The 15,290-nt window shown below is 46.2% G+C and overlaps 2 protein-coding genes across 6 annotated transcripts in view; both read left to right on the top strand.

The window, feature by feature from the left end:
- The first annotated feature begins 676 nt into the window (after positions 1–676).
- CUNH20orf202 (chromosome unknown C20orf202 homolog) lies at positions 677–6,837 on the top strand. 2 transcript variants are annotated; one of them, XM_005072592.4, is made up of 2 exons: positions 677–1,037; positions 6,544–6,837. In XM_005072592.4, the coding sequence occupies exons 1-2, from the start codon at positions 972–974 to the stop codon at positions 6,772–6,774; spliced, it is 297 nt and encodes a 98-aa protein (XP_005072649.4). In that variant the 5' UTR covers positions 677–971; the 3' UTR covers positions 6,775–6,837. The 2 variants fall into 2 exon arrangements, 1 of the variants encoding a protein (XP_005072649.4); XR_005877473.1 differs by lacking the exon at positions 677–1,037 and adding an exon at positions 2,972–4,041 and having other exon boundaries at positions 6,544–6,652.
- A 1,021-nt stretch (positions 6,838–7,858) lies between these two features.
- The window catches only part of Rad21l1 (RAD21 cohesin complex component like 1), a 37,032-nt gene continuing 29,600 nt past the window's right edge, over positions 7,859–15,290 (top strand). For all 4 annotated transcript variants that reach the window (XM_040746476.1, XM_040746474.1, XM_005072533.4 and 1 more), the window contains exon 1: positions 7,859–9,386. The gene's annotated coding sequence lies outside the window, so the exon portion shown is untranslated. The remainder of the gene's footprint in view (positions 9,387–15,290) is intronic.

The raw sequence follows: 15,290 nt of genomic DNA, 5'->3' as shown, positions 1-15,290 counted from the left end.
ATATCAACCAGCAAAACAAGGCTGTTCTGTCTCTGATTTGGGGCTTCTGCCTGGTGCCTGGGGCAGAATTGGAACACAGTAGACAATCGATAAGTGTTTATTGGAAGGAATGATGAAGGAATGACCCTTTCACAGTGAACTGTGAGGACTAAATGGAGAATCGGGCAGGACTGGATTTGATTGCAAGAAGCAGAGTCCAGTCCAAAAGGCATCTACAGTCTTGCTGACACGCAGATGGTGTTTCTGGCTTGGTGAAAGCATGATCTTCAACCTTTCCTCTCATTGGCTGTCATCTTATGTTTGATAGACGGCAACCGTAGCTCCAGGCATCACATCCACATTCCAGGCAGATGGGAGGGGCAGACAGCAAAAGTAAAGAGGAAGCAACAGTGACAGTTCCTGGTTTTTAGGAGAGTGAAGGTCTCCCTATGTGTAAGAGAACATTTCTGCTTTGATTCCCTGGTGGAGAACTGGGTACATGAGCATCCCAGGAGTTAAGGGGCATGGGAAGTCCGCATCCTTCATCAGGACTCCATGGATGAGGGAGGGAGGGGTGGGACCACAGAAGGGGTATCAAACCCAGAGGGGATGTGTGAACTGCCAACTCTACACAGAAAGCATAGAGAAACCCTAATGACCTCCCTCGTTGTGCCTATTGACGTCACTGGCCTCACCTAGTCTCACAGTCCTGGTATCCCTATTGGCATCAGATTCTCTGAGGTCCTGGAACCATCAGGCATGAAGATATCCATACCCCTGCTTTCTTCCCTTCTTCTTCATTTTGTTCAAAACACTGAAGCTTTAAAAAAAATCCCAAACTACATTTTCCAACGTGAACCACGTCCTTCTCTCATTAACTCCACCCTTGGTGACTTAGCTGACAGCCTGAAGGAAGCTGGTGACTATTTAAGTCAAAGCTCCCTCAGGCTTGTAACCGAGTCATTGCCCAGCACTCTATCAAGGACGCTGAAATGGAAAAACCAGAAGCACCCACAATGACTCTCGGGGAGACCCTGGAATGGCTGAGGAAGGAGCTGGTGAGTCTTTTCCTTTGCCTTGTCATCTCTCCCTATATTTTCCGAGGCTTCTGATCTCTCTCTCTCTCTCTCTCTCTCTCTCTCTCTCTCTCTCTCTCTCTCTCTCTCTCTCTCTCACACACACACACACACACACACACACACACACAGACACTTCCCAGGACCTCACTGGATGTGACAGGGACTTCAAGCTGAAGTGTGAGCACTGCAGGTACCCCTCCCTGGGGCAGCCACACAGAATACAATGGAGTTCCTAGGTATTGAAAAAGTGGGTCATGGCCTACATAGCAGACACTGGGTGCTGGCCAGACTGGTTTTAGCATGATGCTCTGTTGCTGTGGGACCTCTAGTTAGTGTCTTTACCTCTCTGAGCCTCAGTTTCTTTAATCACAAGATGAAGGTAAAAATAATGCCAACATGATGGGGGTTGTAGGAAGGCTTCAGTGAGAGCTGTCTGTCATTTATCTTATTAGTGTTTGGTGCCTAGGTGAAACCCGGGGGACACAGAGGACACCCAGCACATTAACTGTGAAAGCAGAGGCACCAACAAGAACTGAGACTAAGGGTATATGTGGAGGTGCAAACACAGGGAGTTGAGATGGAGGACACCCAGTAGAGAGGAAAATGGTGTTGGGCTGGACCAGACCATGAGTACTGACACTAGTTCCTACTTCAGAAGGTGCCAACAAGAACCAGCGGCCTGTGGGACTTCTGCTCTAGTGTTGAAAGAGGAACTGTGCCTTAGAGCAGGCAGGGAAACATTTACTTATGCAGCTTGCTCTTGTCTCCTGTTTCCAGTTGGTAAAGACTTACCCATGGGTCACTAATTCTCCTGAGTGTACTTGCCATGCTACCTGGGAAGCCAGGCACTATGCCTTTCACTGCGGTGTTTTCTCCACGTTCCAAGATAAAGAGGTGTCCCAGAATATGTGTGTGCAGCAGCCAAGAAAGAGAAGGAGACTGTCCAAGAGCCACCAGAGGAGACAGGGACAGATAAGACCATCCCAGTAGACCTTTGTGGGTCGCTAGGCAACAGGCCAGCTGGGAGGCAACCCTGACAGGGTTTCTCATGGGGTTGGGGTCAGCAGCAGCTGTGACTTAAAAGCCACAGGCACCCCAGTTGCACAACTGGCCCTCCCAGCACACAGACTTGACACACAAAACAAAAATCACTTTTCTTTCTGCAGTGCTAAACCTGAACCCTAAGGCCTTGTACATGAAATATTCTGCCATTTAGCAACACACCCCAGCCCTCTTAAACCCTATTTGAGTGGAAAAATATTTTTTGAGACAGAGTTTCTCTGTGTAGCTTTGGAGGCTGTCCTGGAACTCTCTTTGTAGACCAGGCTGGCCTCAAACTCATAGAGATCTGCCTGCCTCTGCCTCCCAAATGCTGGGATTAAAGGCATGCAACTCTACCACCCAGTGGGAAAATAATTTTAATAATTATCCCTTGTAAAGAGAGATAAGGTTTGAAAACCTCTCACCCTACTCCTTAGTGGTGCTAGAGATCCATTCTAGGGTTTGGATGTTACGACCTCAGCTCTTGGACATCTGCATCTGGAACCTGTGTCCTCCTGGTGGCCAGAGCCACACACAGTGACCTCCTCTATAGAAAAGTTGAGATGTGTTGTGTGATAGCTGGGCTGGGGTAGGGCAGAATTTTAACTATAGTTGACTCTGCTTTTTGTTTAAAAAAAGTTTTAAATTACATTTTGCACTGGCTAGTTTTATGTCCACTTGACACAAACTAGAGTCTTCTGAAAGGAAGGAACCTCATTTGAGAAACCGCCTCCATGAGATTCAGCTGTAGATCATCTTCTTGATGAGTGATTGATGAGGGAGGGCCCGCCCATTGTGGGTGATGCCACCTCTGGTCTGCTGGTCCTGGGTTCTATAAATAAGAAAGCAGGCTGAAAAGTTATGATGAGCATGCCAGTAAGTAGCACCCCTCCACAGCCTCTGCATCAGCTCCTGCCTCCAGGTTCCTGCCCTACTTGAGTTCCTGTCCTGACTTCCCTAGATGAACAGTGAAGGGAAGTAATAAGACAAATAAACCCGTTCCTCCTCAAGTTACTTTAGTCATGGTGTTTCATCACAGCAATGGTCACCCTAACAAAGACAGAAATTGATACCAGATCATGGGGTATTGCTGTGACACACCTGACCATGTTGCTTTGGGGAGGATTATAGGACTTTGGAGCTTTGGGCTAGAAAAACAATTACGTGTTCGAAGCTTGGTGAGCTTTTCTGTGGGATCTTGGAAGAAAATAAGAAGGTTGAGAGCAATGCAGACAACGGAGGCTGGTCTTGTGAAGTTCCAGAAAGTTCCTTAAAGACTCTATCAGGACCATTTGTTATTTTGAGTTGAGAATCTGTGGTTCTGGTCAGCTGGGGTAAAGAGTGATTGGTTAGCAACCAGAACCACTGAAGTAAAGCCTTGGCTTTTCTGGAACATCTGATGCTGGTTAGCTGGAGCTGAACCGTTAGTGATGATTAAGAGCCCAGCATCACTGAGGTGAAATCTCCTAGGAAGTGTTTCCTCAGAGACAACATGCAGAAGCTGTGTTCCAGAAGCACCCAGGATTGTACCTCCACCTGGCAGCTGAACTTGGTAGTGTAAAAGCCACCCAGGTGGTACTGGTTTTGAAGCTATGAAGCAGTCATGGAGAACAGCTGAGACTTTGTATTGTGAGAGGCCAGGAATGTCATGGGTGAAGGTAGTGCCTCAGTAGCAGTTGAAAGCCCAGCATTAAAAGGGTCATGCTGAGAAGCTGAGATCTGGTACCATGAAGAGAGCCCAGGAAAGGTATTGGTGAAAGCGCCCAGTTGCAGCAGAGACCCCAGCATTTTGGAGGTACCAGTACCTTGAGACAATCACCAAGAACAGCAGGAGCAATGGACTGGAGCCAGATGGAGCCTGGAAGACAAACCATATGTGTTGCAGAGGTGGGGCTAGAGAAGAGGCCCTTGGAGGAGCTCGGAAGATCTGAGTGAACCCCAGGTATTGGACCTTGAGTTATTTACCGTGTTAAGAGCTTGGTTTTGTTCTGATTGTGACTGTGCCCTGGTTCTTCCCTCTTGAAATAAGAAAGTGTTTAAACTTACTTTTGACTTTATGGGAACCCACAGTTGAGAGACTTCAAACTTTTAGAAAAGATTTTGGTTTTAAAAGAGACTTAGGATTTTAAAAGAGGCTGAATTTTTAAGTGTGAATTTTTGAAGACTGTGGGACTTTTTAAGTTCGTAAAATGCTTTATATTGTAATGTCGATATTAATGTGTGATCTCGGCGGTGAACAAGAAAGGAAAGATTGTGGCTCAACGGTGAAGTATTTGTGTGTCACATTGACAAGAAGTCGGATGATTGTGCTGGCTAGTTTGATGTCAACTTGACCCAGCTAGAGTCGCCTGAGAGAAGGAAGCTTAATTGAGAAAATGCCTTCATAAGATCTGGCTGCAGGCAAGCCTGTGTGGCATTTTTTAAATTGGTAATTGTGGGGGATGGCCCAGTCTGTTGTGATGGGGCCACCCCTGGGCTGTTGGTCCTGGGTTATATAAGAGAGCAGGCTGAGCAAGCTAGGGGGAACCAGCAAGTAAGCAGCATCAGCCGCTGCCTCCAGGCTCCTGCCCTGACTTCATTCGATGATGAACTGTGATGTGGAAGCATAAGTCAAATAAGCCTTTTCCTCTTGTGGTTGCTAAAGTAATGGTGCCTCATCACAGCAGTAACCCTGACAAAGACGATCACCATGACCAAGACAACTTACAGGAGGAAGGGTTTATTTGGCTTACAGTTCCAGAGGGACTGTCATAGCTTGGAAGCATGGCAGCAAGCAGTAGACACAATAGTTGGCACAAGGGGCTGAGGGCTCACTTCCTGGACTGCTACAAACAGAGAACAGAGAATTAATTGGGAATGGCTTGTGGTTTTCAAAGCCTCAAATCTCAGCCCCTATTGGCATACTTCATTCAACAAGGCCACACGTCCTAAACCTACCCAAACTTGGAAGCAAGTAGGACATTCAAGCCACCACATCAAGCTTGGCACCAAGTGCCTTTACCTGTAATGCCATCTTACTAGCCCTACAGTTGCCCCCTACACACTAAAGATTTATTTTTAATTATGTGTATCTGCATGTGGAGGTTTGTGCTGATGAGTGCAGGTGCTTATGGAGGCCAGAAGAGGGCACCACATCCCTGCAGCTGGAGCTATGGCTGTGAAAAGCATTGTCTTTATTAAAGCAATAGAAACTAAGACACAGGTCGTCTAGCAATGACCTAAAGCACACAGGAGGCTCACACAGGGCATGCTCAAACATGGTGCTATTTTCTGTAAGGTGCTTGGATGCCCTTAGATCTTGGTACCCACAGGAATGGATCCTCGAGCCGTCCTCCTTGAACATCGAGGGAACCTGCCCTTTTGTGACTTTTCAATGTATGTTGAAAAAGTTATTTCAGCACAAAGTAAAATTTAACATTCTAAAATAGGGTGAAAATGTGTAGGAAAAGTTTTCTGGAAGAAAATGAGAGGTTTGGAGGTGGATGACACTGACTTCCTCTGTTTCTGTATCCAATGAAGTATTTCATGTCATTGGCTTCCGGAAAACCCCACTGTGTGCTAATACGACAATAAAAGCAAAAGGGGAAATTGTATCTTATTGTACAGCAATTTGTTTTGATATTGCTGATCCCCTGAGAAGGTTTTGGGAACTTAGGTGTCCCCAAGCCTTGCACTTCTAAATACTCTAGCTGCGGGGCTGGCTTCACTAGCATGTTAGTAATTGTGATGCTGTTCTTGGTTGTCAATACATCTGAAACTAACTAAAACCCAAATGGATGGGTATACTTGTGAGGACTTTGTTCTTAACTAAATCATTTAAAGTGGGAAGACCCCTTTTAATTCAGATTTTTGAGGTGGGAAGACCTACCTTTAATCTGGGCCACACCTCTGGCAGCTTGCATAATGGACGTTGAAGAAAGAAGCTTGCTCTCACTATCACTGCGAAATTCATTCCTTCACTGGCATTAGAGCCTACTTCTTCAGGATTCCGGCATATACTGAAGACCAACTGAGACATCCAGCCTTATGAACTGAACAACTTCTGGATTCTTGGACCTTCTGTTGGTAGATAGAGACTGTTGGGCTAGTTGGACCACAACCTGTAAACCATTCTAATGAATCCTATATAATTACTATTATTATTATTAGTGTTCCTCTAGAGAACATGGATAGTTTGTTACCATGAAGATTAAAAGATACAGTCGTGGTATCTGTGTCACACTTCAGAGCATGTCTTCCAATTCATCCTGTCCTCATTAGAGCCTTGGAAAGGCGAGTAATTTGCTCTCACTTCCTAGATTCAAACTGAGGCTTCAGGGGAATATGGTATCTGTGGCTTGTGTGAGGATGTAGGGGCTTGACTCCACTGAGACAGTAATGGGAACGGGTTAAATGAACACAGACTGTGCCTGTCTCACTCCCATCAATGCCTCGTCTCTCCCAGGCTGAGATGCAGATCCAAGACCAGCAGCTGCTGCTCTCACTGAGGCACCTGCAGAGCCTCCTGGAGGAGCTTCGGGCCGAAAGCACCCACTGGGAGGATAAAAGGCCCAGCAGAAGCACATCGCCTTTCCGAGCTAGACTGGGTTCAGAGGGCAGGGGCTGCCAGCCTGTGTTGAGGGAATTGGCCCAGCTGCTCCAAGGGGAAGACAGCAGGCGGAGCTCCCTTCCTTAACCGGCCAAAGAGGATTCTCATCAAAACCCTCCCACCACGAGTATAAATTTTGTGTCTTCTGTGTGTCCTTGGATCTGTTACTTCCTGTCTTTACCACTTACCTGTGTGTGTGTGTGTGTGTGTGTGTGTGTGTGTGTGATACATTACTGGATGCATACATGCTTCAAAAGTACAACCCTGTTACATAATTTCCAGCAAGTTATCACCATGGATGATAATTCTATTTTTAGAAATTTTTCATAGGGTAATTGTTAAAGATTATGATGTGCAAAGATGGCTGCCTACTGTTGCCTTGGCTAAAAAAAATCAGAATACCTGTAGTGACTTCCTGGCTATTTTCTGTGTTCCCAGCAGACCTTCCCAGCCTCCTTTATCTGATAGCAACAGGCCCTGATGCCACCACAGGCCACGAGACCTAGACAACTGGGTAATTCATGTTGACTCTAACATCATGATCCATGGTTAGCTCAATTCATAGGTTTGTGATTCAACAAAGCCAACCACAATCCTTTTCTGGGATTACTACCTGGATCCTGCCAACCATACTTCAAGGGTGCAGTTTGGCTTCTCTTAGGCTTGGTTGATCCTTGCCAATAAGCAGTGTAGGGTTAGACCCCAGGGCAAGAGATGAAAGGAGGGACTGACTCCTTTGTCCCCTGCAGTGTCTTGTAGGCTTCCTGCAACTCTTGGTGTCACCCAGCAGTGATCTTAACTTCAGAGCAGGTGGTACAAGCTCTGTACAGGTCCAAGGCCCAGCCTAGAGGCACTCTCTACACCCAGAGTCCCTTCTTAGATGCCTGTAGGCCAGGGCTACAGGGCTCCTGTCTGTGTGGTTTAAATTTTAATTCTTCAGCTTCCTTGTTCCCCCAGCACTGGGGATGGTAAATTCTTCCTGTAATTGCTAGTTTGGATTTTTTTATAACTTCTCATCTGCTCAGTTAACTGTATACTTAGTTAATAATTCTTTTTATTAAATTCTGTGTGTTTAAAAAAAAGGAAGAAAGAGAAGGTGTGGCTTGTTTCCTATCTATCCCACTGACACCACTTTTTGCCATTCTTGCCAATGCAGTTCTAACTATTCTAATATCTCCCATTGCACAAGGATCTCTAGGATGCATATGTCAGAGAGGTGCTCTTGTTTATAAGAAGGTGTAGGGAAGGTGCTCACAAGGCTCCACCCCTAACTGAGTGAAAGTTGATGGCTGCTGGGGAGAGAAATCAGTTCTTTAAGTGCATTGTCAATCCAGTGCCAGAGGATGGACCCATACCCATGAGTGTATAGGCAGTACAAATTGGACTCTGGGTAATAAGATAAAAATAAAAGACATGAAGTTGGAAAGGGGCTGGGGTGGGTCTTGGAAGAGTTACATGAAGAAGTAAGGGTGAAAAGGATCAAAATATATTGATAAAAGTGTATGAAATTTTCAGATAACTAATACAATACTATAATTTAATATACATTCACATACATATATTACATACACACATATAATATGTATAATATATATATACATATATCTTAGCCCGAGGTGGGAGTCTATAGATTTACCCTGAAAGCAAGTGTGACACTTGGTGCTCTGAATCTGGCTCGAACTCAATATGATCAATTGGAAATTTTGCCAGTATAGCCAGTGGTGGCTATAATCCCAGTACTTGTGGAGACTGAGGCAGGAGGATTGTATGAGTTGTAGGCCAGCCCGGAGCTACATAGTAAGAGTTGAGAGCAGTTGGGATGGAAATGTAGCTCAGGGGTTTAGTACATGTCTATCTTGTGTGAGATTGGATTTGATGCTTAACATCACAAAAGAAAAAAAAAGGATTTTCACATGCTTGTTCCTGATTACAGAGATAGTTGTTAATCTGATTTTTAAATTTAATTTCAACCCTACATTTTCTTATGTATTTGTGTGCATGTATGTTAATATGTGTAGATGTCCATGCACAGGTGTGCACATCAGGGTGGAGGCCAAGGTCAGTGTTGGGTATCGCCTCAATAACTTCCACCTTACTCTTTGAGACAATGTCTCTTCGCTGAGTTTGGAGCTTTCCAATCAACTAGACTAACTGGCCGGTATGCTCCAGAAATCCTCCTGTCTCTGCTCCCTTCGTTGGGATTACAGGTGCATATCACCTTGTCTGGCTTTTAAAAAAAATCTGTGTATTCCTGTGTTTTTGTCATCCAAAGGGGTGTGGGGGTATTCAGGAGTCAGATCCCTGTTGTATGACAGAACTTCTTTGGGGGAGATACAACACAATTGTCCACTCACCTCAGATAGGGAACTCATGACAGACCAAAGTGATACCACCGAAGTTCAATTTGGTGAACAAACGACTTTTATTGGAGTTTCTTACAGGAACATGGGCGAGGGGTTACTTACAGGAACAGAAATGACTCAAAGACAGCTGTATCACCAAACCCATGGCGGCGTGGGTGGCAGCTCACAAAGCTGGGAACCTGGAGCTTACTGCACAGCCTGCAGGTAAAGAGTCCTTAGATGGCTCCAAATGACCAGAAGACAACCGATATGAAATTGCAGAAAGCAGCTTTATTCTCGAGACAGAAAAGTCAGTGTGCTGGAGTCCACCCAAAATGGCGTCAACCCTGGGAGAAGGTAAGACAGTCCCTTTTAAGCTCACTTAGGTGAATTCCAGATGTGGTTAGTGTACCTTGACATGAGTGGGAATAGACACTTACTGGTACAGGATTCATTTTGTAATTGGCTCATGACAATCTGGGCAGCAGCTGTGGTTGCAGTGTTAGGCATCTGTTTGCAGTGTCACAGGTCTATTTGACTGAAGATAGCAAGAACAGTTCCTGCTTCTGGCCAGGTAGAATTTTTATTGGCCACCAGACTGGCTGTACTTCCTGAGGGTCTGATGGAAGCCAGCATGAGCCAACATAGGATGATGGGGTGATATAAGGCAGAGGTCCCTTCAGCAGGCAGCTCAGCAGACTGGAGCACGCCTTTCCCAGGTGCCATTGTCTTAAACCGCTTCCAGGCAGCTCAGCTGGTTTCTGCTTTTCCAGGCAGCTGGTCTGGTCTCAGACTCCTCTTGGCAGCTCAGCTTCCTTCTGTCTCAGGGTCATTCTTAGCTTTTAGTCGTCACTCTTACAAAAAGGAAACTAGGGAATCTGGTCAGTTTCAGGAACTTCCTGGAGTTATTTTGAGTTGTTTACCTTCCTGTTTAAGGAGCTTCCTGCAGGATGGAAAGTTTTAATCCTGGAGGAAAGTGTTAAAGAGCAGTCCCCTAAAGCTGGAGTGACAGGCAGTTGTTAGGCGCTTGACCTGAGGGCTGGGAACCAAGTTCTGGGTCTTCTGGAATAGCAAACAAACTCTCTTAACCACTGAGACATCTCTCCAGCCCCTCCTGGTTTTTACACTGATGCTTGGGATTAGATCTCAAGGTCTCAGGCCATCCCTTCGGTCCCCTCATGTTTTACACTTTGCCCTCACATGAGTTGCCCCAGGCTCTTTGAAGCCCGTTCACTTTGTGCCCCATGTAGGACAAGGTGATACTAATAGTACTTCTCATATGAAGTGGAGCCATTCACATACAGCATTTCATATAACACTCTACCCTGGAAAGACTAATGATTGGCAACTTGTTCTTCTTGCTGTGGGAATGCATGCTAACTTGTGAAACTGTGATAACATGGACAAGCTTGTTAACAGTCACCATCAAAAGACATAGCTACCTGGCCAGCAAAGGAGAAAGGACAGTGGTCTTCCATGTCTAATGACACCACTGCTACCCTCTGCCTGTTCTAGCTTCCCAGCTTCCCACAGTTGGCTCACAGACCAAACACCCTGCCAACCTCCACTTCCACATCAATCTCAGAAGTAGACCCAGAGCCCTGAAGCTGCTCCTCTGTGGGATATTTTCCCTGCTCCAGGATTCTCTGCCTAGAACGGGTTTCAGTTCTGATGCTAGGTCAGAACAACCTGAGGCGGAGCCTAAGTGCTGGGAACAACATCCTGTGCACAGTTGCAGAAGGCTGGGAATTGAATCCATCCAGGGCAGGCAGTGAGCACCAGGGGGAGCACAAAGGAAAAGCCAGGGCCTTTGTCCACTGAGGAGCGGAGAGAACAGAGCTGGCAAACAGATGTATCAATGAGATCAGATGCAAACTACTCAGGTGCAGGAAGGACATTGGTTCAATACATGAAACACAGAGTGGCTTGAGGCAGCAGGGCAGGGCTCACACTAGACTGATGATAAACAATCAGATTGGGCTCTGGTTTGAGTCATTCATACATGGCACATGACCAAGCATGTATCAGTGTGTATAAACTGCCCCAACAGGCAAATGACAACAGTCGTATTATGCACAGCCACTATTGACTGGATCTGGGAATTGCCTGAGCTCTGCCCAAGTGGATCTCCCTTAGAGTTTCTCATACGGTTGCAGTCAGATAGGCCTTTGGCTCCACACATCTCAAAGGCAGATTCATTTGCAGGTTTAGCAGGTGACTGCTGTCTGGGGGCCTTATCCGAGGCTGTCAGACTGCACACCCACACATGACCCTTACATGGCCTGGGTTTCCTCACAACATAGGGCTGCATTCTCTTAGTTCATAACTGGGATATTCATTCTAGTTTTTCTTCATTTTCTCATTTCTAGTTACACTGTAAATGAATTCCACTGCCCTGCTGTGTTGAGGAGTATTAGTTGAAGATGTGTTACATTTGCTAATGCTGTGGAATACTTGTTTAATGATGCAAAGATATGTTGCATCCTTTTATGTTGCATTTGTTTAATTCTGTGAGGCTGTGTTACTTTGTCGGTCTAAAACACCTAGTTGATCTAATAAGGAGTTGAACAGCCAATAGCTAGGCAGAAGAAAGGATGGACGAGGCTGACAGGCAGAAAGACTAAATAGGAGAAATTTGGGAAGAAGGAGGAGAAAGAAAAGGAGAGGCGTAAGCATTTCAGGTGGATTGGGATGGAACAGGAGTGGGTCAGGTATTCTGGCACTCAGGAGTCACAGAATACTGAGTGTTACACAGCTCAGGTGGAAAGCTATCCTGGAGCTCGGGAGCCAAGGACCACCACAGGTTGCAGTAAGCTTAGCTGCTTACAGCCCAGCCGCAGGGAAAGGCTTCCCCAGGGTATCAGCTCTGCTCCAGCAGGACAGGGTCTTCCAGCTGGTCATGTTCGCCCAGTGTAGCAGTTTTACTGGGCAGGAGGTTTCTTGGGCAAAGTTGTTGCAGTTCAGCTCTGCTCCCGGAGAGCAGAGAGCTGAGCGCAGGGAGCTGAGTGTAACAACTCCACTCTGCCAAGGGAAGGTTTCTGGGCAAGTGTTACAGCCCTGCTCAATCTGCTCTGCTCTGCTCTACCCAGGGTCGTCTCTGCTCCGTCGCCTCCGCAAAAGAAGATCTTCACCCAAAGCTCATTGAAGGGGTTTGTTGGGAGGGAAGAATCCAGGAGAGTGGCTGCCCTTGCCAGAGTGGCAGAGGACAGCAGGGTAGCATGAACAGTCACAAGCTGAACAGACACAGGGTTTATATAGGGCTTCCAGGGTGGGGATTAGTCAGATTTTACTGCTGAGCTCAGATTGACTACAGCTCTGCTCAGGGATTGGTTAGTTTTCTGCACAGGATTAGGGTGGGATTTGGCTCTGGTTCAGAGCCAAAGTGTGTTTCTTTCTCTGGTCCTTTTTAGCCTTTTGGCTCCAATTTTAGGGTCAGGGTGCATTTCTTTCACTGACTGTGATTCCAGGGACAGAGTGTGTTCTTTTGGCACTGGTTTCAGGGTCAGGGTACATTTCTTTAGTTCTGGTTGCAGGGCCAACGTGTGCTTCTTTGGCTCTGCTCGGGGTGTGTTTCTTTGACTGGTCCCTTTCCCTACAAGAGGAGGACATCAGAGGCCAGCCACCCAGCCACAGAGTAAAAAGTAAAGAAAGGTATATAGAATAGAGAAAGATAAAAGCCCAGAGACAAAAGATGAACATGATTATTTAAGAAAAACTGACTAGAAACTGAGAGACCCAGGCCCCAGAAAATCCCTGGTCTGCAGTCCCTACACAAACCCTGAACAGTTCAGCCCCAAGCCCCAACCTAGTAAAAGAAACCCATCCTGGATTCAGGACCCAAGCCAGCAAAAGAGACATTTTATCCCTAGGCCTAGAGCCAGGAAAAAACACCTTAACTCTGAAACTAGCACCAGAAGAACACATTTGGACCCTAGATTCTGGACATGTAAAAGAAATTCACCCAGGTCCTAAAATTGGAGCAAAAAAGCAAAAAATAACCATAGAAAGAAACACAGTTTGGCCCTGAAATTGGAGCCATTACAGCCTCTGACTCAAAACTAGCCAATCCCTGAGCTAGAAAAATTGACCAATCCCAGACCAGCAGGCTTGGAATTCCCCCTGTGATGGGGGAAGTCCTGTACATTTGTCAATAAAGTACTGTTGAGCCAATAGGAATCTAGATGGGTGGGACTAGGAGTCCAGGAGGATTCTGGGAAGGAGAAACACAAGAGAGTCAACATGTAACACCATGAGGTAGGAGCCCGGAACTATTATCCGGTAAGAGACATACTTAGATTAACAATTATGGGGTAATTACTTAAAGCAGAGCTAGCCAGTAAGAGACAAGCAAGGCCAACAGCTTCATAATTAATATAGCCTCCTGTGTGTTTATTTAGGCATGATGGGGCTCTAGAACCAGGCTGGCGGGAAGGCTACTCTCAAAGAAAAAGCTTCTCTTAACACCCCTGGTTTGGAATCTCCTCAGGCTGGTGACTCCCCTAGACTGGAAATTCCTGTCACTTCATAGGGGCAGCCAGTCAACATCCAGAAGCTTACAATTCCTCCTAGACCCAGGGCAGCCAAACAGCCCAGTCCAGCCTTGAGCCAATCCCAAGGCTGTAACTATGCAGTTTTGGAGGGTGTGAGCCAATTACAAGCCTGTAGCTAGGCTGGATTGGAGTTTCCCCAAGCCCCTCCCTCCTGCCTGGCTACTGTATAAATCCCCTTCCCTGCTGCTCTGGGTCTCTCCTGCTCTGCTCCTGTTGCTGCTGCTGTTGTAGCTGCTGCCACCACTTTAGACAGATGGAGGGACCCGAGTTAACTCACAAATAAAGACTTTTTTTGTATTGCAGTCAGTCTCATGGTGGTGATTCTGGCTCCAGATTTAGGGCATAATAGAAACGAGCCAAGCTAAGGCCAGGCATTCATAAGTAGTAATAAGTCTGTGTGTGTGTGTGTGTGTGTGTGTGTTTGGGAAAGAGTAAAGGATAAAAAAATCAACCAACTACACTGCTGTACACGTGCACACGGTGTATATGTTCACAGATAAGCAGCTGTGTGTGCATGTGTGCAGAAGTTGACATCCCAGTCTTCCTCTGACAACCTTATTGTTTTCTGAGACATGGTCTCTCACCAAACCTGAAGCTCATTGACTTGGCTAGACTAGCTGGCCAGCAAGATCTAGAGATCTATATGTCTGTTCTGCCAAGACTGGGACACAGACACCCACCAGTGCCCCTGGCTTTTTGGGGGGATATGAATTCAGGTCCTCATGTTTACACAACAAGCACTTTCCCAATGACCCATACATAGCCCTGACCATCCTATTACTTCTTAAAGTCGTAATCTATAGAGAAGTCTGATTGGTCATTTCAACTTCTAATACATGGACAGGACAATGGATAAGGTACAGGTATATCAGCTTCCTCTTCCTCTGATGGGGGATGTCCTTCTATATGCTATGAATATGTTTCTCTTATTGGTTGTTGAATAAAGCTGTTCCAGCCAATGGGCAGGCAGGATGTAGCCAGACAGGAAGAAGAGGCAGGGCTACCAGACTAGGAGAATGCTGGGAAGAGAAATGCAGAGAATGAGTCATGAGAGAGACTCCACTGCTGCTGAGGAAGAAAGTGGCTCAGGCATCACCGGTAAATCATGACCATGTGAAAATATATAGATTAATAGAAATGAGCTAATAATTAAGAGAGAGCTATCCAGTGAGAAGTCTGAGCCATTGGCCAAACAATTTATTAATTAATTTATAATTCAATTTATTAATTAATTTATAATTAATAGAAGCCTCTGTGTGTTTATGTGGGATTAAATGGCTATAGGACCAGGTGGGACAGAAACTTCTGTCTATACTGTTGGCATTTCAGTCGGATTTCGGCACCAAATATAGGCATTTCGGGTGGATCGGGATGGAACAGGAGTGGGTCAGGTATTCTGGCACTCGGGAGTCACAGAATACTGAGTGTTACACAGCTCAGTTGGAAAGGTATCCTGGAGCTCGGGAGCCAAGGACCACCACAGGTTGCAGTAAACTTAGCTGATTACAGCCCAGCCTCAGGGAAAGGCTTCCCCAGTGTTTCAGCTCTGCTCCAGCAGGACAGGGTCTTCCAGCTGGGCATGTTTGCCCAGTGTAGCAGTTTTGCTCTGCAGGAGGTTTCTCAGGCGAAGTTGCTGCAGTTCAGCTCTGCTCCTGGAGAGCATGGATCAGAGCAGGGAGCCGACTCTGCTCTGCCAAGGGAAGGTTTTCTG

This window comes from Mesocricetus auratus, unplaced genomic scaffold (genome assembly GCF_017639785.1).
Source record: "Mesocricetus auratus isolate SY011 unplaced genomic scaffold, BCM_Maur_2.0 Super-Scaffold_100004, whole genome shotgun sequence".
NCBI lineage: Eukaryota > Metazoa > Chordata > Mammalia > Rodentia > Cricetidae > Mesocricetus > Mesocricetus auratus.
This window is presented reverse-complemented; position numbering and strand designations above follow the sequence as displayed.